Source organism: Clupea harengus, chromosome 15 (genome assembly GCF_900700415.2).
Source record: "Clupea harengus chromosome 15, Ch_v2.0.2, whole genome shotgun sequence".
NCBI lineage: Eukaryota > Metazoa > Chordata > Actinopteri > Clupeiformes > Clupeidae > Clupea > Clupea harengus.
The window spans coordinates 3,830,763-3,856,228 of NC_045166.1; the positions used below are offsets into that span (position 1 = coordinate 3,830,763).

General features: G+C 45.1%; 1 protein-coding gene and 1 pseudogene across 3 annotated transcripts; one reads left to right on the forward strand and one right to left on the reverse strand.

Annotated features, from left to right (window-relative positions):
- The first annotated feature begins 5,272 nt into the window (after nt 1–5,272).
- On the forward strand, nt 5,273–21,381 carry map3k7 (mitogen-activated protein kinase kinase kinase 7). 3 transcript variants are annotated; one of them, XM_031581489.2, is made up of 18 exons: nt 5,273–6,044; nt 6,374–6,484; nt 6,711–6,776; nt 6,892–6,937; nt 7,518–7,656; nt 8,466–8,590; nt 9,665–9,793; nt 10,130–10,260; nt 11,586–11,667; nt 12,104–12,234; nt 13,999–14,134; nt 14,316–14,321; nt 15,194–15,274; nt 18,815–18,882; nt 19,108–19,168; nt 19,599–19,660; nt 19,944–20,059; nt 20,726–21,381. In XM_031581489.2, the coding sequence occupies exons 1-18, from the start codon at nt 5,958–5,960 to the stop codon at nt 20,904–20,906; spliced, it is 1,758 nt and encodes a 585-aa protein (XP_031437349.1). In that variant the 5' UTR covers nt 5,273–5,957; the 3' UTR covers nt 20,907–21,381. The 3 variants fall into 3 exon arrangements, with proteins under 3 accessions (XP_031437349.1, XP_031437350.1, XP_031437351.1); XM_031581490.2 differs by lacking the exon at nt 14,316–14,321; XM_031581491.2 differs by lacking the exons at nt 14,316–14,321; nt 15,194–15,274.
- Nucleotides 20,475–20,593, reverse strand: LOC116223919 (annotated as a pseudogene).
- Nucleotides 21,382–25,466: the final 4,085 nt, after the last annotated feature.

Genomic DNA, 25,466 nt, shown 5'->3' on the forward strand with positions numbered 1-25,466 from the left:
TTGAGAAAGAGCGCTTTTGTCACCCATCGGCCAGAGGGAGCAGCCAGATTTAAATCAGTTGTGTGACAGGGAATGGTCTAGATAAAGAAAATAGTCATTGATCATTTACATGCTACCTAAAATCTTTATTACTGTTTCATGTTACATATATGGTGCTCATCTAGTCACCAGGTTTATTTCTTCAGCTGATCTTATTTATTTTGTCTGTCATACAAATTCAGTGTAAGCAAACGGAGCGCTTGGATAAACTTGAAATGATTTAAGTGCACAGTGGTCGCTAATATCCACAGCGTCTATTTGTAGCACTGGGAATTGTTCTCTTTAGCCAAATGGATGCTGAATATTTGCAAGGAGGCGTCTTTCCCCCCTTGAGCAGCACCACGTTAGTCTTCTGTGGGGCATGGATATCAATAATGTTAACACAGTGGCACCTAAAAGCCATAAACGAAAGACTAATGTTTGTCAGCTGCACAAGTGCTAAGCAATCAATCGTGTAACATTTTACAGGCAAAGGATTGTTTCCTTTCCAAGAGAATGCTGATCCTAGCATAAGGATATTAATGAATTTATTCTAATTGTGAGAGCGGTGCATATACACAAATACCAAAGGCACATTTCACAGTTTCTACCCATTACTTAATCACTGTGAAGGCTCGGGAGCAGTCCCAGTGGAGACACAAAGGTGAGTGGACTGTGAAAGTGCAACAGCATCACCCAGTGGTAAGATTGCAAACTACATACAGCTTGTTGAAGGACACAATGCTGCTTCAATGAAGCATTTAAAGAGATGCACCACAAAGCTTGCAAATATTTTTTCTTTCAAAGACACTTTGACAGAGAGCCTTCACACCACTCCATATTATCCTGATATAAATATGGAAATCCAAATAGCAATGCATTTTAAAAGGATTATGAATCTTACCCCCGCCCCAAAAACAGAAAGAAAAATCTGTTGTTCATTGGAATATCACACACCTGTCTCCAATGATTAGACACACAATGACACGCAGAATATTCATGTTTACAAGGGCCTGGAATATAGGTGCACATCAGCTGGCACTGGCAGCAGGGTGTAAACGCAAATCATCCACTGAGAACAGGGTCCCCAACCATATGTCTATTTTAATACTTCCTGCAAATGGCCATGGCAGATCATTTTAATGAGCCTTTCAGCTTGGTGATTAAAACAATTATTGAGCTGGGATTTGAATAGCACCGGCATCTTTATAATTCAATACACTTTTGCATGCAATTTTACGGCCTCATTAGAACTAGCAGGACTGAGGTTTTCATAGAGGTGGTGGAAGTGAATAATGTTGTAGCGCGCGGCGCAGGTGGTAGCATGCTTCCGTGTCTGTCATGTCAGTTTGTTCCCAGAATGCTGTGTGAGTGTGCTGAGACAATGTCAATGTTTGATTGTGTTAAAGTATTACATTTTTTTTTTCCAATTGTGTTTACCTTCTATGTCTCATGTAGTGTGTATTACTGTTAGCATTTTTGTCCCAGTGTTATAATTGTACATGCCTGTGAGTTTGTCCTGTGTTAGTTATCATAATTGCCCATCATTACTGTCATGTCATGATTAGACTTCCCTTCTGTTTCTGCTGCCCAGTATTAGTGTTTCTTGCCCGTCACTAAATGCCTCAATGGCAAAGAAACCTGCTTTTTTTTTTTGTTCTGCTTGACATTACATTGGTGTCACACTGATCACACTGGAGGACATTGAGGACCTGATTGACCAGCCGCAGCGAGACGGGGCACAGGCAAAGAGCGCTATTCCAAGAGCCGTGACATGGCTAAGCCCAGCCGTATCCTCACTCTGAGGACGGCATGACGGAGTAGCCGATGTAGCCGGCATTCCCCACCTGGCACGGCAAGAGGGAGCCAGGTCACTGACTCCACCACTGCACTAGGACACAGGGACAACAACGCACCACAGCCAGGATGTGGGGGACCCCGCTGCAGCTCCATCAGAACCAGAGACCGGGCACACCAGTGCATCCAGGACAAACAAGCAGCCACACTAGGGTCTCCAGGACCAGGCCATGACCAGGCCACTCAGCTGAGGACCACCGCCATGACAACAGAAGCCCCGAGACGAGGAGAAACGGAGAAGGCCTGCTCGAGACCTATCTCATACAAGTCCAGCTAACAGCGGGGCTCAACACCTCGTCAGCAGACGGTGGTCCAGGTAGACTTTATGCTCTGAAGGTAAAGGCGCTGCATGCCCTTACACATCTTCAGCCGGCAGAGCGAACCAGCTTGCCAGCAAGCAAAGGAGCACTACAGCACCAATTTGGCCAGCAGATCTTTGAAGATGTCACCGGAGACAAGCTGGTGCGGACGCTTCCGACCTGCACTTGTATGCCCAGCGTGGCTACATGACATTTGATGACGGCAACCAAGAGGAGCTCATGCTCCGGGCATTTGTCTGAGGCTTGCAGCCAGGGCAACTGTGGGAGCACATTTGCCCAGGCGGCAGCCCTGGATGAGGCGGAGCGAGTGGAGCACATTTTGCAGTCCCCTGGCAGGAGGCACTGAGTCTGCAAGGCTGATCTGAAGAACAGTGAAGAGAAGAAAAGGAGGTGACCCAACGAGCCACCGCTACAGCTTCCTAGGGACCACGGTGGGGCCACGAGGAGCGACAGGGAAGTCCATCAGGGGCTATCGCTGTGGGGAACCAGGCCACGTCGCACGCCATTGCACCAGCGCCACGCAACCACCGTCTGAACTGAAGTGGGGCAACACAGTGGGAGGCCTGTTGCCCATGAACACTGTTCCCTCCTTCCTACATGAACTGCTGCGGCTCGTCCGGCAGGGTCGAGCGCATGGACTTTACATGCACTGTAGCCTAGAGGGCTCCCTCTGCCGGGCTCTGGTGGATACCGGGTCCCCCATCTCCCTGGGCCTCTCTGGAACCCTGCCTGGAACAGAAGAGCCAAGACCGCAGGGTTGAAAGGCAACCATCCTCTGTGTAGTCACAGGAGAGCAGGCACAGATGCAAAGGAAGAAGTTGCTGCAGGTGACAGTTACTGGTCAAGCAGTCCACCACCTGATCTGGCAACCAACATCCAGGATCCATGCATCATTGGACTGGATCTTTTGGCCAGGTGGGGGGACACCGAGGATGTGTCTGGAGCCAGGCAAATTCTGGGCACTGAAGCCGTGGCACTCCACGCTGCTGGCATGGGGGACTCTTGGCCAGGAGACTCTCCGCACCTTTGCTGCCAGTCCACACAGGTCCCCGGCACCACCACAACCAGCCAGGGCAGAGCCTCTGCATCACCGCCACCAGAAGCGCTGCACACCGAAAGGAGCTGCTGCTGTGTCACCGACAGCCCAGGTGTCTTCCACGCTGCAACTGTTGATTCCAGAGCCGACCACATTGACGCTGCCTGCTCTGGAGAAGCATCCGCATCTCCGCTGCCATTACCACTATCGCAGTCGCCACCAGAGTCTGCGCCGGGCTGGCCATCTCCACGGCGACGCAGATGGTCTGCATAGATAACGGCTGTGTGAGGAGGACCGATGCTGGCATTGCAAGTGCGTTGAGGACCGGGACGCCACGACTCCAATGGTGGCAGCTCTGCAGGCGACTTCCCCAGCCGATGACAACACCTCTCCAACCAGCAGTGAGCAGCAGTAGAGGGTTCTAGTGGCAGCGAGCAGCAGCAGCAGTAGAGGGTTCCAGTGGCAGCGAACAGCAGCAGCAGTAAAGGGTTCCAGTGGCAGCGAACAGCAGCAGCAGTAGAGGGTTCCAGAGCAGCAAACAGCGGCAGCAGTCTCCGGTCCAGCAGGGCCGCTGTCACCAAGCAGCAGCAGCCAGCACCAACAGTGGATGGGAATCACTTCATCGGCTCCAGTTCCGTTTCTACTGGCCGGGGTTTCACCACAACATGGAACTATGTCCGCCAGTGTGACTCCTGCATGGCTCAGAAGGGGCCGACCCAGCACCCTCACGCTTCGCGGGGACCCCATGGAGCGCTCTCATCGTCAGTGGCAGCTTCCCCAGCACCTACGGGGCTTTGTTTTGAATGTCTGGGTGATTGGGGGCAACTGACCCGCCAGGGGGCAGGGGGTAGTAGCGCACTTCCATGTGTGTGTGATAGTTCTAGTTCCTTGAATTTTGTGTGAAAGCGCTGAGAGAATGGGAATGTTTAATTGCGTTAAAGTGTTCCATTTTAAAAGACAGATTGTGTTTCCCTTCTGTGTCTCGTGTAACATGTATTACTGTTAGCATTTGCCCACCATTACTATCTTTCTCATGTCAAGATTAGACGTCCCTTCTGTTTCTACCGTTCAACATCAGTGTTTGTTGCCTGTTGTGTGTGTATCATCAATAAACCTGCTTCTACCTTTCATTCCACTGGACATTACAATACCATCATATTTATGTATGTAGGTACAGATTTGGTACCACAACATCTGTATTTCTCCTGTATGTAAGCCATGAACACACCGTCTATATCACAGACATTTTGCTGTCAGAAATGCTTTATTCATTTGTGAATATGTTTAATTATCATTAATCATTTATTATCACCCTGTTAAATCAATACAATAATATAACTAGCCAATTGCAATGTTGCTCCCATAGGTCCTTCATAAAAAGCACGTCACACATTATACTGTGCAACACTCTACTGGATGCGGATACGGCAAACAACCCTCAATCATCTCTAGTTCTGATTATCCTCAATAGAACCAACAGGCTATTTATCTGTGTGCTCACCACCCCACCAGACAGCAAATAAGTGAAGCAATCATTTAAAGGGTTAGTCTCTCATTCCTATTGGGAAAAAATGAAATAGGCAACGTCTGAACCTATAGGTCGATTAATAACTATATCAATATATGTGAAGGATAATAGTTGACAATTCTTCCTGTGTCGTCTTAGCATTTTGATGCTATGTAGTATGTGTTTGTTGACAATTTAAATGACCCTGGTATCTAAACAAATATACATAAAAAGCTACACAGACACAGGAGGCCTATTTGGGAACACTTGCATATTTAAGTTGTGTCAACTCAGATAGCAGTAAACACTGTGGTTGTGCCAGTTTCCCATATGTAAGATCAGAATTTTTTCATGGATAAACATCTTGAAAATTTGAATATGCAAATATTAACCTGCTTAAGTTTATTCAGTTGAGTGATATGTCAGGCCAATCGGTGTCATATATCTGAATAAGGGATAGTTATAGTTTGGAAAAGTTTATTCTGTGTAACAAACCTGTCTTGACTCCTTTTGGTCACATATCTGAGGCAATGCTGACACTGAGCTGGAGGGGCAGAATTCAAGGGGACACGCACTTCCTGGAGCTGCTACAGCCATTGCGGGGAAAAAAAAACAAAGTAACCCATGGAAGACGTAACTTCAAAGTTGTAACCCGTCCTCAAATGGATCGAAAATGGCGTTTGTGTGATACGGAGTATTTATATATGCTGTTATCGCAGATATAAGATCAGTTATACCCCATGTCACGGGCGACTGAGTTTATGAGGGACGAACAGTCTACGGCGAGGGACTATTACTTCATCCCTAGGCTGTAGCAAGCTATCTTGCTAATGTAACCAGGCCAGGCCTAACGTAGTAGCTCCAACATTAGCTAGCTCCTTGTTTTTGTTAATTATTGTCCGTTTACGTTGGCGGTGAAAGTTTGTCTCTGCAATACTGGTTCGTCTGGGCATAGCAAAGTCTGTGCAGTCTCACGTCGAGATAAATGTCTTGCTAACAAACGTTAGCCGTCAAGATATTTGGACTGACAGACTAGAGTAGCTAACAAGCTAGTTAGCCTGTGGCTGTAGAGTTCGCAAAGTTACATATTTTTATCAGAAAACTGTAACGCTGTATACGTGTCGTTATTGGTAACACATCTGAATACATACTTTTCTTCAGATATTTTATTGTTATCACAATCACTGGTTTTAATGAATAGCTAGCGTAGTAGCTAGCAATGTCTGTTCCTTCTGCCGATATGATTGAAACACCACCTGGATATCCTTTTGAAGAAATCGATTATGTGGATATTGAAGTTGAAGAGGTGAGAGTCTTTGTCCCTTGAGGAATTTAGTTTAGCCAGCTACGTGTTTGCCACACTATCAAGTCTCCTGCAGAGACGTCAACATTTCCCCTCGTAAAAAATCTCTAGCTTGCCAACGTCTGCACAGCCAAAAACTGTTCCTCAGTCTGGATAATCTTACTGCGCAGTTTTTAGCCTTGGACGTTATTATGTTCTTAAATGTTAACTGTTGTAGAGTAAAATGATTGAGTTATAATATCTGCATTACTGTACCTCGTCAGTTTAACCAATGATATTAAATTCCAGTTAGTTATACATGTGCATACTTTACAACAACTTTCCATTCACAGGTGGTGGGACGAGGTGCCTTTGGTGTTGTTTGTAAAGCCAAGTGGCGAGGCAAAGATGTCGCAATCAAAACAATAGAGAGTGAATCTGAGCGGAAAGCCTTTCAAGTTGAGGTGAATGCTCCTTTAAAATGATAAACCTGGGTTAGCCTATGCGAAGACCTATGTAATGCATACAACTAATGTGTTCAATTCTATCATGAATTATTGACATAATGCCCATATATTTCTACATGCATGCCATTGATTGAAAGCAGTTGTTTCTTTTTTTAAATATGGGGCAAGATGTTGTGGAAAGGTTCCCTCTGAAACACCCTGTATTCCCTGTTTTGTGTCTCAGTTGCGGCAGCTCTCTCGCGTGAACCATCCCAACATTGTGAAGCTGTATGGCTCATGCAACAACCCAGTGAGTGCAGAAGCATAGTGGGCACCTTTGCACTTTGGTTTGGTTGGTAGGAGCTGTTCATGTGTATTATACATGGCCCCTTCTAAAATGATCAATTTGTGTTATCTGCTCTAAGGTATGTCTGGTAATGGAATATGCAGAGGGGGGCTCTCTGTATAATGGTGAGTTCCTGACTTTATGGTGATTCACTGCTGTTTTGGGTTGGATGTCATCCTGTTTGAGTCAATATATGGGTCATTAAGGCAGCTACTTACTTCTCTCAAATATGTTAGATAGAAGCTGTGTCCTTAGGATCATGCTTGAGTTGAGATTGGCTTAATCTATTTTTGTCAGTGCTGAGTGTAATTAATCCTCAGTTTCCACACCTTTTCTCACTTTTCACTTTTTGGTTAAGTTGTAACAGTCCTGTGTCCCTGAGTCCTGTGGAGATGTTCTGCATGCTGAACACACAATGAAGAGTGATGTTAATTGCTATAATTACCTCTGTGTTTGATTGTGTGTGGTTCTGGTTGTTCATGTACACATTGTTTATTAGCCCCTTTCTGTGTGATTAAGCCATGTGTAAATTTAAGTGAATCTGTGAGTGTGTGGACATCTGATTGTTGTTGTTGTGAGCTGCCTGTGTGTTGTATTTGTTTGGTTACATCAATATATCCATTTGTGTGTGTGTCAGGTTGTGATGGAGTGTGTGTGTGTGTGTGAGTATCTGATTGTGTTAGTGACTGCACTCTCTGTTCACAGTGCTGCATGGTGCCGAACCCCTCCCCCATTACACGGCCTCCCATGCCATGAGCTGGTGTTTACAGTGCTCCCAGGGAGTCTCCTATCTACATGGCATGAAACCAAAGGCTCTCATTCACAGGGACCTCAAGCCACCCAAGTACGCTCTTCACCTGTGGATCTCTGTTAGCCCAGCACTCTGTCCTCCTCCTCCTCTTCCCCTGAACCCTGGCACTCTCTCTCTCTCTCTCTCTCTCTCTCTCTCGCTCTCTCTCTCTCTCTCTCTCTCTCTCTCTGTGTATATACGGCTAGATATCTGTCATTATATGTGTCACCCCCTTACTCTTCCCCCCCCGTGGTCCTCCATTAGATCTGCACCTCATTGCAGGCATTTAAAGTAGGGCCAATTGTGGGTTTATTTACTGCCAAGAGAAATGAAGTAGTATATGGCCTCTTGGATAGAAAGTTATAGCTCAGTTATAGTCATAGTATATAGAACAGTCTGCTGCCTTTCACCTCCACTTTCCTAAGGAGACTAGACAAGTTTTGTGTACGTGTGCTCTGCTGTTTTCCCCCTTGGTGTTTGATGCCATGTGAGCTGGAAGAATTGTGTGGTTTATTGTGCGCCCCAAACAGACTTGTTGAGTGTTTGGCGGCAGAGGGGTTATTTATTAGGCCCGACCGAGGAGAAGTCCCTGGCAGTGCACTATGGGGACTGTCCAGCTGGTCTGTTTCCTAGAGACCTGACCTCGAGTTCCTGGGGAAGAACTGGGTCACGTTAGCCAACATTGACTCTGTTGTCCACAACCTTGATCTTGTTGCTCTCTCTTTTAGATCATGCTCTACACCTGGCATTTCAATCTAGAAAACTAGATGCATTGTAGCAAAAAAACACAAATGAATTGGGTAGGTCTGTGGGGATTTCTCTTTTAAGTGATTGGTGTCATTTTTGATTTGTTTCTTCCCCAGCCTTCTTCTGGTAGCTCATGGCACGGTACTGAAGATCTGTGACTTTGGAACAGCGTGTGACATTCAGACACATATGACTAACAATAAAGGCAGCGCAGCGTGGATGGCACCCGAGGTGTTTGAAGGCAAGTATTGGGAACATGTCAAGCATCTAAAAATCCTTTCAGACGACTGCTGTCAAGGGTCCTGTCACTCAGCCTGTGGGACACCTCCCAGACAGGCTAATCAGACACAGTTTCCACTCTGAGCTCCCAGAGAGCTGTCCCCATAGTTTACCATGGAGTGTGCGTGGAGACTTAAGGGTGTATGATTTGCATCAGGTCGAAGAGTGTCTGCTTAAATGGTTTATAAAACCATCATGCTCTTATATGCGCTGTGACTTAAGAGATTGACTAAATAGATTGAGTATGTTTTGAATGTTAAACAGTGTTATGTTGTTTAATTTCAGCCTTAGGTACTTGTCATGCTTGCTCATAAGTCACTGTAAACGCAATTTTATCATTCTCGTCAAAGTAATTTCTGTTCACTTATTTAGTCGTTGAATCGGTGAGAACAAATCCGTTTAAATATGATTGCACACTACCAATTGCAAAGTTTCTTCTCAAAGGTAAATGAAAGGGGATTTTTTTTTTCCTCATTTAAGCTGCTAATGTTCCTCAATTAAAAACATGAGTCTAGAGACACTCCCCTGTCAACAGGTCAGGTGGAGATGTAAATTAAGAGCTAGTCATTATCTTGTTTGTGTGGGAAGGAGCAGGACTCCCATTCAATTAAACATCATATTTGTCCCTGGTCCCAAACTGCTCACAGCTCATTTGCATGACTTGAAACAACAGTTTATCAAAGGCCCTTTTGCACTGCCTCTCCGAAGGTGCGCGTGTGTGATAGTTTCATTTCACAATCACGCGGCACGCTAGTTTACCAGGGGCGCTGCTTGAGAAAATTGCCTCCTTGTTTTCTTCACGCCTGTTGAAAAGGTGCAGACGAGATAGAAGTGCCTCTACTCCCCCCTGGAAGTGTCTCTCGCTCACTCACTCGCTCTCCCCTCTTTGTCTTAAGAGTGCCACAGAGAGTCGCTTTATGCCATCATGGGGCTGTGCCAAGAGGAGTCTCCGCTTCAGTTTGAAGGGCCTACTGGGTACTTGGTGTGTTGGTGTGTTTTTATGTGACCTGACAAGGAGTTGTGTTTATGTGTGCAGGAAGTAATTACAGTGAGAAGTGTGACGTGTTCAGCTGGGGCATCATCCTCTGGGAGGTCATCACTCGCCGGAAGCCCTTCGATGAGATCGGAGGCCCAGCCTTCCGCATCATGTGGGCCGTGCACAACGGTGAGTGGGGGGGCAGAGAGGGGTTCAGTGTGGCATAGAGGGCAGGGTTATGACTCTGGTAGTGCCTGAAAGTACCTGCATGAATGATTAAACATATTGATATTTATGTTGCATTGTTAATTACCTATGTCTGGACATATGTGGGTGGTTAGTTTTGACTCTGGGTTGCACATAATGATATGGGTAGTCCTGTGCCGCATCGCACTAAAGGCAGGATCACATTTTACAGTATTCTTTCCCCAGACAGCTTTTTATTGTATTATTTCCAGGTGCTAGTGGTTAGGGTTTTCTAAAATGTATTTTTCATAAAATGTGTTTTTTTAATTTGGCCTGCAGGCACACGTCCACCACTGATCAAGCACCTGCCCAAGCCTATTGAGAGTCTGATGACACGCTGCTGGTCCAAAGACCCGTCACAGAGGCCCTCCATGGAGGAGATAGTGAAGATCATGGTCCACCTGATGAAGGTACTGCCTTAAAATGGCCTCCTGTTGGATAGCTGTGTGTGTGTGCGTGTGTGTGTTTTCCAACAATACACTAAGGTGCTGTTTTTTCACAGCAACGGAATGTTTTGAAAACGACCTTTTACCTTTTGCGTTTTCAAAAAGTTTTGCATCCATACAAAAACACTTTTAGAACGCCTCCTCGTCCACATGGATCCGCAAAAACTAGTGAAAACACTGGAGTATGTATCAGGGTTTACACGAGGGTTTTTTTTCTTGCTGGCCTGCAGTCTGGAAAGAATGCATTTTACCAGCGCATGTTTCAAAAACTTCTGAAAGCACACTTTTCAAGCATTCTGAGACGAAAAGGACCTCAGAAATGCAGTTTACAGTTCATTTTGAAAGCATATTTCTTCATAACCTATGCTGCAGGTTACAGCCTACATCGTAACAATATTATTATCAAAGCAATCGCACTATGAGACAATATAAATGGTTTATTTGTCAACATCAGCTAAACGTGGTTGGGCCGAACAGAACTTCCCCAGTGAAGTTAACTACTTACCCTGCTTATGGTTGCTAGCATTTAGCATCACATTATATCAAACAAAGCCAGGGAAGGCTTTGACTGTCGATGATTCCGATTCCGTCCTCATAGCAATAGAACTAATCTGCTGATCACAATGATGTGTCCGACAATCAAACATAGATCTATTCATTGCCACTGGGGCCGTGGTGAAGGCTAGTGTGGAGTTTGCATGTTCTCCCAGTGTTCACAAGGGGTTTCCTCCACTAAGGACCCCAACAGAAAAAACATGCAAAATAACAGAACACATGTCCATCCCTGACCAAAGATGGACAGTTCACTTCACTTGGTCCCCGGGCGCTACAAGCTGCCCACTGCTCCTGGGGGGTCCTTGAGGAAGGACGGTCCAGGACGGGAAAAAGCAGGAAATAAATTCACTGCGACCTCAGGCCTACCTGCGTTTGTGTGTGTGTGTGTGTGTGTGTGTCCTGTGTCGCCTCCATATATGCACGTGTGTGTTCCAGTGTGTCGTGTGTGCCATTAAAAACCTGACAAAGGTCTTAATTATTATTATTAAGATGGCAGAGCTTACACTAAAGCTTCACGGAGAATGAAACGTGATTGGATAAAGTTGGGGCCGTGTCAACATAATTTTCAAAAGGTTCCGTCTTTGCTAGTCTGAAGGGTGACATTTTCAGGCCCAGAAAACGCAGTGGTCATGTGGACGAAAGGCCAAAACGCAATAAAACTTCCTCCTTTTCCCCAATAACTCAGTTTTCTCAGATGTCCTGTGGAATGTTTCCCTCTCTCTTATCATTGGCAGTACTTTCCAAGAGCTGATGAACCCCTCCAGTACCCGTACCAGTACTCAGACGAAGGACAGAGCAACTCTGCCACCAGCACAGGTACTCTTAGTGACCTCACAGGACAGACCTACTGCTCAGTCTCAGCCCCTTTCATTTGCACACTCGCTGTATTCAGTGCCTACAGAACGTGTGTCATCTCCACAGAATTGTGCATTAACACTTTTTTTTTTTTCATGTGGTCAAGTATATGTGCATAGCCTGCATCACATAGCATCATCACTTAATCCAAACTGAAATCATGTTGGTATTAATACCTAGACTCCTTTTCCAGCAAAAGCTTTATTGCCAATGCATGCACATTTTCACAGCAATATGAATGAAATGTAAAACCTACATCCCACATACTTCTAACAAAAATGATGGACAGATAGCAGCGTAGAGAAATGAACCCCAACATCTCACAATTTGCAACAGTATCCAAACAATGCACATTTTCCGTGTGTGATCCCAGATCTGTTTGTCCCTCTGATCTCAGGGTCGTGCTTGGACTACACCTGCACCAGCACCAGCAACAAGAGTGACAACAACATGGAACACAGTAACTCTCCAGGGAGCAACGACACTATCAAGATCATGGAGACTAAGTTTGCACCCTTCAAACCAAAGGTAGCACATCATTTGTCTTCAATTTATAAAATGTGGGGGTCCTCCCCGTTATTTTGTTTCGACCACTGCATTGGGAGTATATCTTAAGCTGAGGTTAAACTTAAGATGAGGTTTTCATTCCCTGATTTTCAGTTTTCTGCTTGAGTCTACTGACTTTGGCTGGTCAGAATCGTTAATATTCATAGATCATCGGGGAAGTCTGTGATGGGAACAAATTCCACCTCCTTGCCCGCCTGCTACGAGTGTCATAGCCAGGAGTATTTCAAACATGTTTGTTTTTTTCCGAACCAACAATCGGAAGAATTTGTGTGTGATGCTCTCAGGCTCAACTAATGAATGTGTCCTATCAGAAAACTTCTGGTCCTATTACCGGCCAATCAAAATAGATTTCACATTACCTTCAGACAGAAGGCCCACTTGTTTCCACAAGTTGGCACTCGTGTCGTGAGTGACCACAGTCATAATCCAGTTGGCAGTGGTGTCGTGAGTGACCACAGTCATAATCCAGTTGGCACTCGTGTAATGAGTGACCAGTCATAATCCAGTTGGCATTTGTGTCGTGAGTGATCAGTCATAATCCAGTTGGCATTTGTGTCGTGAGTGACCAGTCATAATCCTGTTGGCAGTCGTGTCGTGAGTGACCACAGTCATAATCCAGTTGGCATTTGTGTCGTGAGTGACCAGTCATAATCCAGTTGGCATTTGTGTCGTGAGTGACCAGTCATAATCCAGTTGGCATTTGTGTCGTGAGTGACCACAGTCATAATCCAGTTGGCAGTGATGTCGTGAGTGACCACAGTCATAATCCAGTTGGCAGTGGTGTCTTGAGTGACCACAGTCATAATCCAGTTGGCATTTGTGTAATGAGTGACCAGTCATAATCCAGTTGGCACTCATGTAGTGAGTGACCACAGTCATAATCCAGTTGGCACTCATGTAATGAGTGACCAGTCATAATCCAGTTGGCACTCATGTAGTGAGTGACCACAGTCATAATCCAGTTGGCACTCGTGTAATGAGTGACCAGTCATAATCCAGTTGGCACTCGTGTAGTGAGTGACCAGTCATAATCCAGTTGGCACTCGTGTCGTGAGTGACCACAGTCATAATCCAGTTGGCAGTCGTGTCGTGAGTCACCAGTCATAATCCAGTTGGCATTTGTGTCGTGAGTGACCAGTCATAATCCAGTTGGCACTCGTGTCGTGAGTGACCACAGTCATAATCCAGTTGGCAGTCGTGTCGTGAGTGACCAGTCATAATCCAGTTGGCACTCGTGTCGTGAGTGACCACAGTCATAATCCAGTTGGCAGTGATGTCGTGAGTGACCACAGTCATAATCCAGTCGGCAGTGGTGTCGTGAGTGACCACAGTCATAATCCAGTTGGCACTCGTGTCGTGAGTGACCACAGTCATAATCCAGTTGGCAGTGGTGTCGTGAGTGACCACAGTCATAATCCTGTTGGCAGTGGTGTCGTGAGTGACGACAGTCAAAATGTAGTTGCGACTTGGCTCTGGGATTTTTAAATCCAGTAATCTAATGTATGCTCAGTCTTTCAGTCACTATGAGAATCTGTCAAAATCTGCAAATGTGTGATACCTGCGTTTTTAAAATCTGTTCCGATTCTTAAAGTTGTGTAGTCTAACCCCAGCTTTACCCAATCTGATCCACAAACTCAATGCACTCTGGGTTAGCTAGCATACAAGACCAAAGGAAATCCAGTCATGTTGTTTCAAATCACTGCGGTGCCATGCTTTTCTTGGCAGCCGGACCCGCGAGGCAGCCTGCCCCTGTCCCGAGGGGGCAGCGTGGAGAGCCTCTCCGGGAGGACACCGTCCCTCGCCTCCTCCGACAGCAAGAGAATGAGCGCCGACCTCTCAGAGAATGCCTTCGCTCCTGCAGGTAACATTTCATACACACAAACACACAGACACACACACACAAATTGAGTCCACATATAACCTCTTATGCATTGCCATAAGGATTCAATAATATAGAAGAGATGTTACAAGTTTGGTTCCAAAATTACAATTTGGTATGTAATGCTGCAGTATAACACCTCTCTTATGTCTGTGTGAGACAGGCAGAGGTAAGTTCCAGAGCTGCGTCTCTCCTCACGCCAGCCTCATCTCCCTCTGTTGTTCTCTTCTTTGAGCTGAGAAAGGGGGAGCCTCTCTGAGCGTTAACACTGGTCATGACCCAGAGGCTTACAGGCAGCCCCATGCAAACTGTCAATCTGTCAATCAGTTCATCTTCACAGGCTTTAAGAGTCTCCCATTTCCCTAACCAGCCTTATACAGAAATATGCTTATGCTGAAATTAAAAACAGCGCCGGTTCGCTCCTCATCAATTTGTCTTGGTGATGCAATTGCGTCTGCCCGCTTTGAAAAATGAATTCATGTTTTAATCCTGAAAAGACTTTTCCCACACATGTAACTTCATTACCACTAATTGTGTTGTATTCTTTTCTGTCCAAGTAATTAATAATGTATAACCAGCTACAAATAGCTTAGCACCATTCTTTGTAAATGTTTGCAATAACTGGTAACTTCATCTGTACTTGTACTTGGTGTTGAAATGGTCCAAACCCGTTGATCAGGTCAGTATGCTGCAGGCGGTGCCCAGTTAGAGCTGCAGCTCCTCTTCACCCTCACATCCTCATCTGAGCAGCGTTGGGTCCTGACTGCATGCCCTCCCCTCAGGCCTCCCTCCCTCCCTGTGCCCCCCTCCCCCCCCTCCCCTGTCGCAGCCACGCTCACTCTGCCCGCTGCTCTGCATGTGTGCCCTGCATGCCCCCTCAGTGCCAGTGGGGTGTTGGGGTGGGTGGGTGGGTGGCAAAGGTTAGAAGGAGCTTTGTGGAGGGCGAAACTGCCCCTCCAGCAAGCTTGTGGTCCCTGTTTCTCTGTAGTCTGCATGCCTTTGTACGCAGCTCTGTGTGTGTGTATGTGTGTATTTTTGCAGCACGCCCCCAGTATAAACGAGGTCACCGTAAAACGGCATCGTTTGGCACCATTCTCGATGTCCCCAAGATCGTCGTCACAGGTACCAGCAGTGTGCACCACCGGCCAGCTTCCTGGTGCCTGGATAGTTGACACTTCAGCTCAATCAGAAGGTTGCTCCAGTGTCTGTTACTCCAGGGCAGAAAACCCTCAAGCCAACTGGCTGATCTGTGCAGGGGGCTTGACCAGAGATATCCCAACGCTCTTGTGGTTTCTCGTCAGTCACCTCCTAGCATCAGCTTTTCCTTTTGGCTGGATGAGTTGTGTTTGTGTCCCAGCCTGGAGTAACACTCACTCTTGTTGTTCTCTGTGTCCCTGTTGTGTGCTACATTGTTAAGCTTCCTTCCTTGCTTGCGTCTACATGTCTTCATCCAGTCTCAAGATGCCGATCACTTTGAGTTCAGACGTGAGCTCATGTGCTCCAGTAATCTGATGCTTCCCCCCCCCCAAATTATGTTCCATTGTTTCCCCCTAAATTATATTCCATTGTATTCTGTAAACAGATGTCTGTATCTGATTATAACCCATAACCAAACCCCAAATACAATCATTTGTAGCATAAATTATGCCCCTATAAGGGTTTGCATGCAAACTTGCCCCTTACCAACCAGGCATAATATAGCCCATAATGGAGTGTGGCTCTTGAGGCTGTGTGTGATGAAGTCATGTGGCAGTCTGTGGGGTGGTGTGTGTGTTCTCTGGGAGGCTTCGCTGCTGTCGGGGCCTGGGGTTCTGGGTTGTCCTTGTCTCCCATGTGGAAAGGACACGGTGGAGGAGGCTTCGCCCCGAGTTCATTAACTTAGCAAAAAGTCGTTTTGATTAATTTGCCTCACATTTAGGGTCACTGCTATTCTTACCCAGCGTGAGCAGACTGAAGGAAATGGGGACAGGAATGAAGAGCTCAGAAAGAGAGAACTAGTGTTGTATTTGGAACATGGGCTGCATGAAACATCTCCTGCATGTTACTAAATATTTCATGTCGAGGGGAGGCTAATATAGTTGGTGTTCAGTTGGTGTCGCCATTCAGATCAGTGCATGAGCTCACCTGTGTGTCATTATGTGTGCTGCTCACTCACATCCTTATTAATGCAGCAGAGTTTGTGTGCAGGCCTCAGTGTATATTTCCCAAGCTATAGTACTGGTAGGTTATTCATTGTATATTTATATTAATAGCCAAACGGTCTTCTCACTATATGATCTCTCATTTGTGAGGTATAAGTTACATACCTCACAGTCATTCTGGAAACATGGGACAAAACACCATGCAAAATTGGAAAAAATGTAACTTGATGCTATAATACATTATACCACATGGTGTATGTAACATATACTAACCTACATATTTGGTACAACTTTTTTTCCTTTTTTTTTTTAATGGCCTTTTTAGCTTTTTGTCCACAGTCCACTAATTTTCACCTACATGTTTCAAACACATACTCTTTTAATTACAATTCCTTGATAAATATGAAATATCATACTAACAAATAAACAATAATAATTCCAAGGTGAGCCTGTACACTTAACATCTAACTACCAATATAACCCAAAACATTGATCATTGAACGTTGAGCTCCACATGAAAAGCGCAGTGGGAGAAATACAAACTATTTCCACAAGGCGATAATCTAGAGCTCACTATTCATATCCATTCAATATGGCCACCACTGACCAGTTTCACTGTCGTGCCTAAATTGTGCTATGCACAGTGACATATGGGGTCAAGTTCATTTGTGTGTATTTTAGTTTTTTATGCGTTGGTGCATGTCTGCTGGTGGTGACAAAAGCCTGGATGTATAGTCATTTAACTATTTAACTTCAAATTCACCAATTACTACATGAAAATAAAAAGAGGTTATTTTTATACACATTTATTTTGAAATTATAGAATGAAAATCTGATGTAATGCTAGGCATCATTTTCACAAAACAAATGGAATTTATGTACTGGTAGTAGCCATTTCGGTTTTTTTCTGTTGATGGTAGCTGCTAACAGAGCTTACTTCATAAAGTTATCTTAAAATGTCAAACAATGAAACAATTTCAGAAGCACAGTGTTAACACATCATAGGTAGTGACAGAGGTTGAGATTAAAGCCTGTCTGGCACTGACGAAAAGTAAGGACACAACTGTGAAAACACATGTCATTTGTAAAATAATCTAAATGAAACATTTAAAATGTTGCTTTTGATGAAAAAAAATATATAAAATGTAGTTATTAAACCTGATAAGTTACAGTTGGTGGACATGTTGTGCCCCATGTCTCAAGAATGACCGCTCACACAAAATGAAATAAATACTATGTATTATGCACTATAACCATTGTAGATATATTCTCCATAAAATGTGGTTTAGAAAGATGCATTTGATCATACTGACAGCCACTCATGTTTTACATCAGTCAGTTAGTATCAGGCCACAGAAACATGTGAGTGGAATATGAGGTTCAGCACTGTGCTATGGAATGACCCCCACTTGACCCGATTTAAGTTGATGACGATCTTGTTCCTTGCTGTGTCAGGTGGGGCAGTACTCGACCTGTTACACTAAATGTAATGTATACAGATCTGTCCATTTGATATTGTCTCTTGTCCAAAACGTGTCTCTCATACATTGATGTCCCGAAAAATAAATAACACTTTTCTCTTACGGGCTGAATTTGAGATCTCTCAAGCAAGGGAGCATTGTAATTCCAAGTCAGTGCTGTGATTTTGATATTTATAAAATCAGGGTCTGAAGCCTTCCTGTACTCACGTTAGCTATTTGTGCATTCCAATACCAGGTGACAGGATCTCCCAGTTGTACCCTTCCTTCTCAGTTGATTGTTTGTCGTATGTCAGAGTATGAAGTAGTGGGAGTAGGCCCAGGAGTTGTCTCCCACCCACACTGTCAGCTCCCTGGAATAGTCCTCATCCCTAGTGCTGCCCCCTGGGCCCTGTCCCCTGGGCCTCACCTCCCTCCCAGCCTCTCCAGTCTGGTCTCACACGTGACAGAAGCTGACCCAAGTGTGCCAGCTTAACTGTCTATGTGGTAGTTGTGGTGTGTGTGTGTGTGTGTGTGTGTGTGTGTGTGTGTTGGGATATAAGGGGAGGGTGTTGGTCACATTATGGCCACATTAAAGCAAATGTCGGTGGGTTAAGTCTGCGCAGCTGCCCCCCCCCACGTCACTATCTGGACCCACAGAGGCTTGCCCTGTGATGGAGCAGACACAGACACAACTCACTCAACATTACAACCATGACTCCGCTGGTCTTCTCCCCTCTTTCTTCCTCTCCCCCTCCCACACTCCCTGTCTCTCTCTCTCTCTCTCTCACTCCCTGTCTCTCTCTCACTCCCTGTCTCTCTCTCTCTCTCACTCCCTGTCTCTCTCTCTCTCCCTCACTCCCCGTCTCTCTCTCTCTCTCTCTCTCTCTCCCTCACTCCCCGTCTCTCTCTCTCTCTCTCTCTCTCTCACTCCCCGTCTCTCTCTCTCTCTCTCTCCCTCACTCCCCGTCTCTCTCTCTCTCACTCCCTGTCTCTCCCTGTCTTTCTCTCTTGATGTGAACCAGTCTTCCCTGTCTATCTCACCGTCTCACCTCCCTCTGCAGCTTCCTGTGAGCCCCAGAGACGGCGATCAGTGCAGGACCTCCCAGCGGTGGTCAGCGAGTCCACTCCGGTAAGGTTCCCCCTTTCAAGTCACACCCAGTTGGGTGGTCCATTGTGTCATTCAGACGTCTTTGTCTCAGTGTTAAAGAGCTCTTGAACAGACTTCATGCACACTCACATCCAAGGTGTCTCCAATCCAATGGATGACCTTTTACATATCTGATATCATACTGACTTTTCGTTTGTGTGTGTGTGTGTGTGTGTGTGTGTGTGTGTGTGTGTGTGTGTCACACAGGGGAGTAGAAACAGCAGCAGGTCTTCCAGCCCCAGTGTGAGGATAACGCCAGACAAGACAGGCAAGGCTACCACTACTTCTCACTTCTTTCTGTCGATAATGCACTCACTGTTCAACTCCACCAACTTTGATAATGATACTTTATTGGTAAAACTTCATTCTAATCTATGTTAATACCATAAATGATGACCCAAAAGGCCAAACCATGAATGGCAGAACCTGCTTCAATAAATCTGATGACAAAATGATGCTGCAAATATAATGAAGGTCATTTTGAATCCACTGTTTTCAGCTTTGGCTGTCAAAGCGAGTTGGCCAGACGCATTCACTGAATTTCAGACATTACATAAGCCTCTTCAATGATTTAAAGCTCTTTCACTCAGCGTGGTTGAACTGTTACTTCTGTCGAAAGTGCTGTCATCTCTGTTGATCAAAAAAAGTCTTGAGCTAGCTTGCACCACGATCAAACCAAACTCCTCTTGTGTCCACAGATACCAACGGCTCAGACAACTCCATTCCCATGGCATATTTGACTCTAGACCACCAGCTGCAGGTAGAATAGATATGATTATCTCTGAATTATTTTCAGTTGCATGGGAAAAAAATGTAAACATTTGTATTGATTTATTATGGAATTATTCCGATTCGTGTAGTTAGATTACGGCACTGAGAAGTGAGCTTCTTGGTCGCCTTTTTCTCGAGTGTGTACTTTTATCCACACCAGACTTTCCGATCTTCAGTATAAATACATAAAATATATATAAATAGTGCACTGCAGTCCAACACGCCTCGAGCTGTGAAATGAACCAGTGGTTTCATTATGTGCTTCTTCCCAGCCCCTGGCTCCGTGTCCCAACTCTAAAGAATCCATGGCTGTGTTCGAGCAGCACTGCAAAATGGCCCAGGAGTACTTGAAAGTCCAGACCGAAATCGCCTTGCTGATCCAGAGAAAGTAAGTGAATCTTGATTGTCAGAGGCATTGTGGATGGTAAAGTGGACTTCGGTGAGATCCGTGCCCTGCTTTCTCTCATTGTCTGTGCTGTGACGACCCCAGTCTTCACGGGGCCTGAGTGTCCTCTGTGAACGCCTACATGATCCCCACCTCTGGACACTCAAAGAGGTCTTTGCATCCGCTTAGAGCCCTAGCCTGCGTCATATGGGGATGATGAGGTCAATGTTGTCAGTTGTGCATATTTTATGGAGCCTTCAGCTCAGCCTACTCCTACCTCCTGTTGTTCGCCCTCTCCCTCCATGGTGGAGCGTAGGCCATCGATACCGAGCTTTCACCGCATTTTGGTATCCACTTGTTCTCGATGTTTCAGTAATCCAGTCAATCCACTGAGCGAGGGATTGGCCCACCCAGCTTCAGTTTACAGCACCAGGTATTCCCAGTTGGTCTCCCATCCAAGTACTAACCAGGCCCGACACTGCTTAGCTTCCGAGATCGGCTGAGATCGGGCATGCTCAGTGTGGCACGGCTGAAGCCACCTCCTACCTTTACTCTGATATTAACAACGCCCCCCTCTAAGCTTTGTGATTCCACCGTATTAGATTACGTAGTTGGAAGGGAACACTTCAGACGGCTCATTTGTCTTGTTTGTGTGTTGTCTTAATTCAGGAAAGAGCTGATTGCGGAACTGGACCAGGATGAAAAAGACCAGCAGAACACGTCCCGTCTGGTCCAGGAGCACAAGAAGCTGCTGGAGGAGAACAAGTCCCTGTCCACATACTACCAGAAGTGCAAGAAGCAGCTGGACCTGATCCGGGGGCAGCAGCCCAAGAGGCAGGGCACATCCTGATGGAGTACACCACCACCACCTTCCTTGGAGCTCGTGCTACCCAATCATACAAGCTACATCACTCACACACACACACACACACACACACACACACACACACACAGCCACACGCGCACACACACACCTCCAGGCAGACAGTATGCCCAAAGCCCTCTCCTTGTGTTTGGGGATTAGATCTAGTCAAGTGTCAAAGCCCTCCCAACATGGTCCCACCCTTCTGCATCGTGGTGGAGCCAGTCCCCCCTCCACTGTCCTTTTAAAAGAGAGCTGCAGTCCACTGCGCCCATGCATGCTACATGCTACATGCTACGAGATGGCATCACCTGGGGTCAGGACGCGTGAGAGGAACTGGGGACTTTTTGCACCCTGGACTCAGCGGTTGAGTGCGTGAGTTTTGTTAGGTATCTGTCCAAAGTTTCCTAGACCAAATGATTAGGCCGTGCTCCATTAGCCCATTTGAGCCGTGTGTGTGTGTGTGTGTGTGTGTGTGTGTGTGTGTGTGTGTGTGTGTGTGTGTGTGTGTGTGTGTGTGTGTGTGCGTGTGCGTGTGTGTGTGCGCGCGTGCGGCGCGTTTATAGCGCGGCCAAATGCTGGTTAAATGGGTTCTCCATAGATGTCAGCATGTATCTTGTGTGTTTCCATTCATCATGCTCCGACAGCTGTCTGCTGAATGGCACCTCCACTTTTGTCCAAGAGACCTACTCAGACCATCCAACACTACTGCTCCACTGCTAGGCCTGGAGAGTGCTACAGTATTAGTGCTGTATCGCCCAGAGTCCTCATGAATGTGAACCAACAGATGGCTCGTGAAAGGTGACTTTAACAGTGGAGCGCATCATTTTATTGGAGCATTAAAAATCCCTGCTTTTTATTGGTAACTTCTTACACCAAATATGTTTTGTGACCCTTTTTAAAAGTACATCCATCATCAGTTTTGACCAAAAGAAAGTATTGATAGTTTTGGTGTATTGCGGGAGGCATATTAATAATATATTGCACATCACTCCAGGGTTTTTTGCTGAGGAATAAGGGTGAGAAAGTCTTGGTCTAGTCTCAAAAAAAAGGATTCAATATTTATAACCTGCTTTTAATTTTCTTTTAGTCTGTATTTGCCAGTGTTGAAAGGATGTTCTCGAGTGGATTGTTGCATATCGTACCTGCTTAAGAGAAGAAAAAATATATTTCTGTTTTTTTTTTTTTTTTTTTTTTTTTTCCTCAACATGTTAATCGTGACTTCAGTATTCTTTAGTCTTTTTTATCCCATAGTTGAATTTGTATAATAATTGAAACACTGTTTCCACCGTAGAGCGTTGCTTTCCATGGATTGGGCTGTTTGTGTAGGGAACATGGAACATGTCTCACCCTCTCTCTGTGTGTGTATGGAACATGTGTCTCCCCCCTCTCTGTGTGTGTGTGTATGGAACATGTGTCTCCCCCTCTCTCTCTGTGTGTGTGTGTGTGTGTGTGTGTGTGTGTGTGTGTGTGTGTGTGTGTGTGTGTGTGTATGGAACATGTGTCTCCCTCTCTCTCTGTGTGTGTGTGTATGGAACATGTGTCTCCCCCTCTCTGTGTGTGTGTGTGTGTTTGTGTGTGTGTATATGTAACATGTCTCTCCCTCTCTGTCTGTGTGTGTGTGTGTATGGAACATGTGTCTCCCCCCCTCTCTCTGTGTGTGTGTGTGTATGTAACATGTCTCTCCCTCTGTGTGTGTATGGAACATGTCTCCCCCTCTGTGTGTGTGTGTGTGTGTGTGTGTGTGTGTGTGTGTGTGTGTGTATGGAACATGTCTCACCCTCTCTCTGTGTGTGTGTGGAACATGTCTCACCCTCTGTGTGTGTGTGTGTGTGTGTGTGTGTGTATGGAACATGTGTCTCCCCCCCTATCTGTGTGTGTGTATGGAACATGTCTCCCCCCCCCTCTCTGTATGGAACATGTCTCCCCCTCTGTGTGTGTGTGTGTGTGTGTGTGTGTGTGTGTGTGACATGTCCCCTCTCTCTCTCTGTTTTTAAGTATTTTTGGTTCACACGCTGCCTTAGAGTTGAATTGTTTGCATTTTTCCTGATCTGTTGCTTCAACACACGACATGATTCATGTGCACCTCACTTTGATCCTAAGTGTAGCAAGACAGCAGCTATGGGCCTTGAGGATGAGATCTGGAAGGGCCTAGAATCTACTGTACAGAATTATTTGAATAATGAAGACACAACTATGGACGACCCTCTGAGGAAGCATCTGCTAAATTGCCTTTGGCTTTCCATGCCGCTCCATGACTTGTCTCTGTGGATAAGTGATCTCTGAGGAGGGATACAGCCCATCCCTTTACTCTCTCTCTCTCTCTCTCTCTCTCTCTCTCTCTCTCTCTCTCTCTCTCTCTCTCTCCCTCTGATGGTTTGCACAATCAAAGGGGTTGTTTGCAACAAAGATGAGGTTAGCTCATTCTTCCATGCTCGTATGTGAAATGACGGAACAGTGTTGAGGAGTGATGGGAAGTGTTCAGTTTGTTGTTAAGCACACAACTGGAGCCGTGGGTTTCCCCTATATTCTTTCACATGTTGAGTAACTACTGTATATAGCTAAGAAATCGGATTTGTTAAGACGATGGGCAAGGGATTATGCAAGTGAAGATCACATCATGCAATAAAATGGAACAGGTGGACACGGTCTTTGCTTGAGTCATTTCTTTTGAGTGCTTGTGTTATGTGCGTAAAAATAAAATGCGAATAAATAATGAGTGCCTTCTACAGAAGAGGGCAGTGAGGATGTACAGTAAGTTCTAGTGCATTGCACATTTCTTGAAAACCGAGGTGTTTTGGATGAATATCCGTCTAGAGGCTCTCAACTTGAATGTGCTGATGAAAGACTTGGTTGAGCTTAAAAGACGAGACGAAGCGTTCAATGGTTTTTGTTCAGTTCCATGAGTGTTGTGTTATAAATGAAGCACCTGTTGACACTGCTTTAGAAGATGCAGGGAATGGTACCTGTACTTCTGCAAGAGGAGTCGGTGGCGTCGGTAATACGTTGACATGTACCACACCTGGAAATGTTGCCGCCAGCAGTACCAGGGCTGTTAGTGGAAGACTTCACTTTTAACTGGTGTGTTTTAAATAGTTTTGTCACATCTATAGGATATAACCGGTGTTTAAGAAACTGAAAGTCTGGATGATCTTGAAGTTTCTGTGTGCTGTTGATAGCCTTTTGTATGCTGAAATCAGAACTAGTGGAATTCTTTTTGCCTAATTGAATGGATTGTTCATTGTGCATCTTCTCTATCAATTGGTGTTCATGGCAATTCTTTGGAAATCCATTCACCAAAATCACACATTTTAGTAAATTGTTTATTGTTTATTTTAGTGAATTGTTTAGTGTGCATGAGGGCTTTACTTGTGTGTTCATTCTTTTTTTCAAGAGACGAAGTTATTAATTCCTTCTAATTCGCTCTCTACTAGAAAGGGGGCTGGCGCATGCTCATGCTGTTGCAGATTGCCATAGATATACAGAAAGCTGCCAGGAGATGGCGCCACTGCTCCTGCTTCTCTCTGCACAAGGATGATGAATGAGACTTGCTCTCTGCAGACAAAGAAAATGATTCTGACCTCAGCTGGTGCCAACAAAGCCTTGGGTGAGCGGTGTTTTTGTTGGAATGCTTATTAAAAACTGTTTCAAATGCATAGCTACACCAAACACTATATCTGAATCTGTGCCTCAATGCAGGCGTGCTCTATTGGGAAGACTTTGTCTTTGTGTTTTCCATTTTTAAACGTTAGTTTATTTTCCAGATAATAGTGTTTTCTTTAGGTACATTATGCAGATCATCTCCATACTGTGAGTGGAATTGACTCATGACCCAAATGCTGCACTCCTATCTAATGAGGATGTAGGTAGTCATTCCACCCGCTTTCCCAACAAGTACAGTCCAGTGACAGTAACTGACTTCAAACTGGGCTATCAATGGAATAAAATATGCAGACCCATAATGACAGGTGTTTTTATTATCAAATAAAGATATTCATCTGAGAGATCAAGACTGGGGCAAAATGTATGAGCTGTTGTAGATCATCAATATCTGTCTTTATTTGGTTAATTCATTGTTATTTTACATAATGGATTTGCATGGCTTTTGTCCTAATTTAAAGCCTACTTACCACTTGTGGAGACAAGAAGCATCATTCATCTTTTGCTGGAAAGAAAAGTTCACATGAAATTTTCAGCAGATTTTTTTATTGTGGTAACCATGGAAACTGACAGGAAATGGTGGAGATGTTGCAGTTTTTAGTAATGGACTGAATTTGGGTCATAATATCTTCGTATTGGTCTATAAATTGCACAGTGTTCCAGTTATATATTCCATTAATCAGAATGAATCCCAGGCCAGCTTGGAAGTGGCTGTGGGCTATTATTTCAAAACTGGTTTATCTTTGCTTTAGATAATATCCATCACCTATGTTTTAGAAGTATTTTATGTCATTCCCTATTTTCATGAAATACTAAACTTATGGTGCACTGTAACTAACATCATTACGATCAATTCAACTTGTTTTTTATTTTCTCTTGAGACTTCTC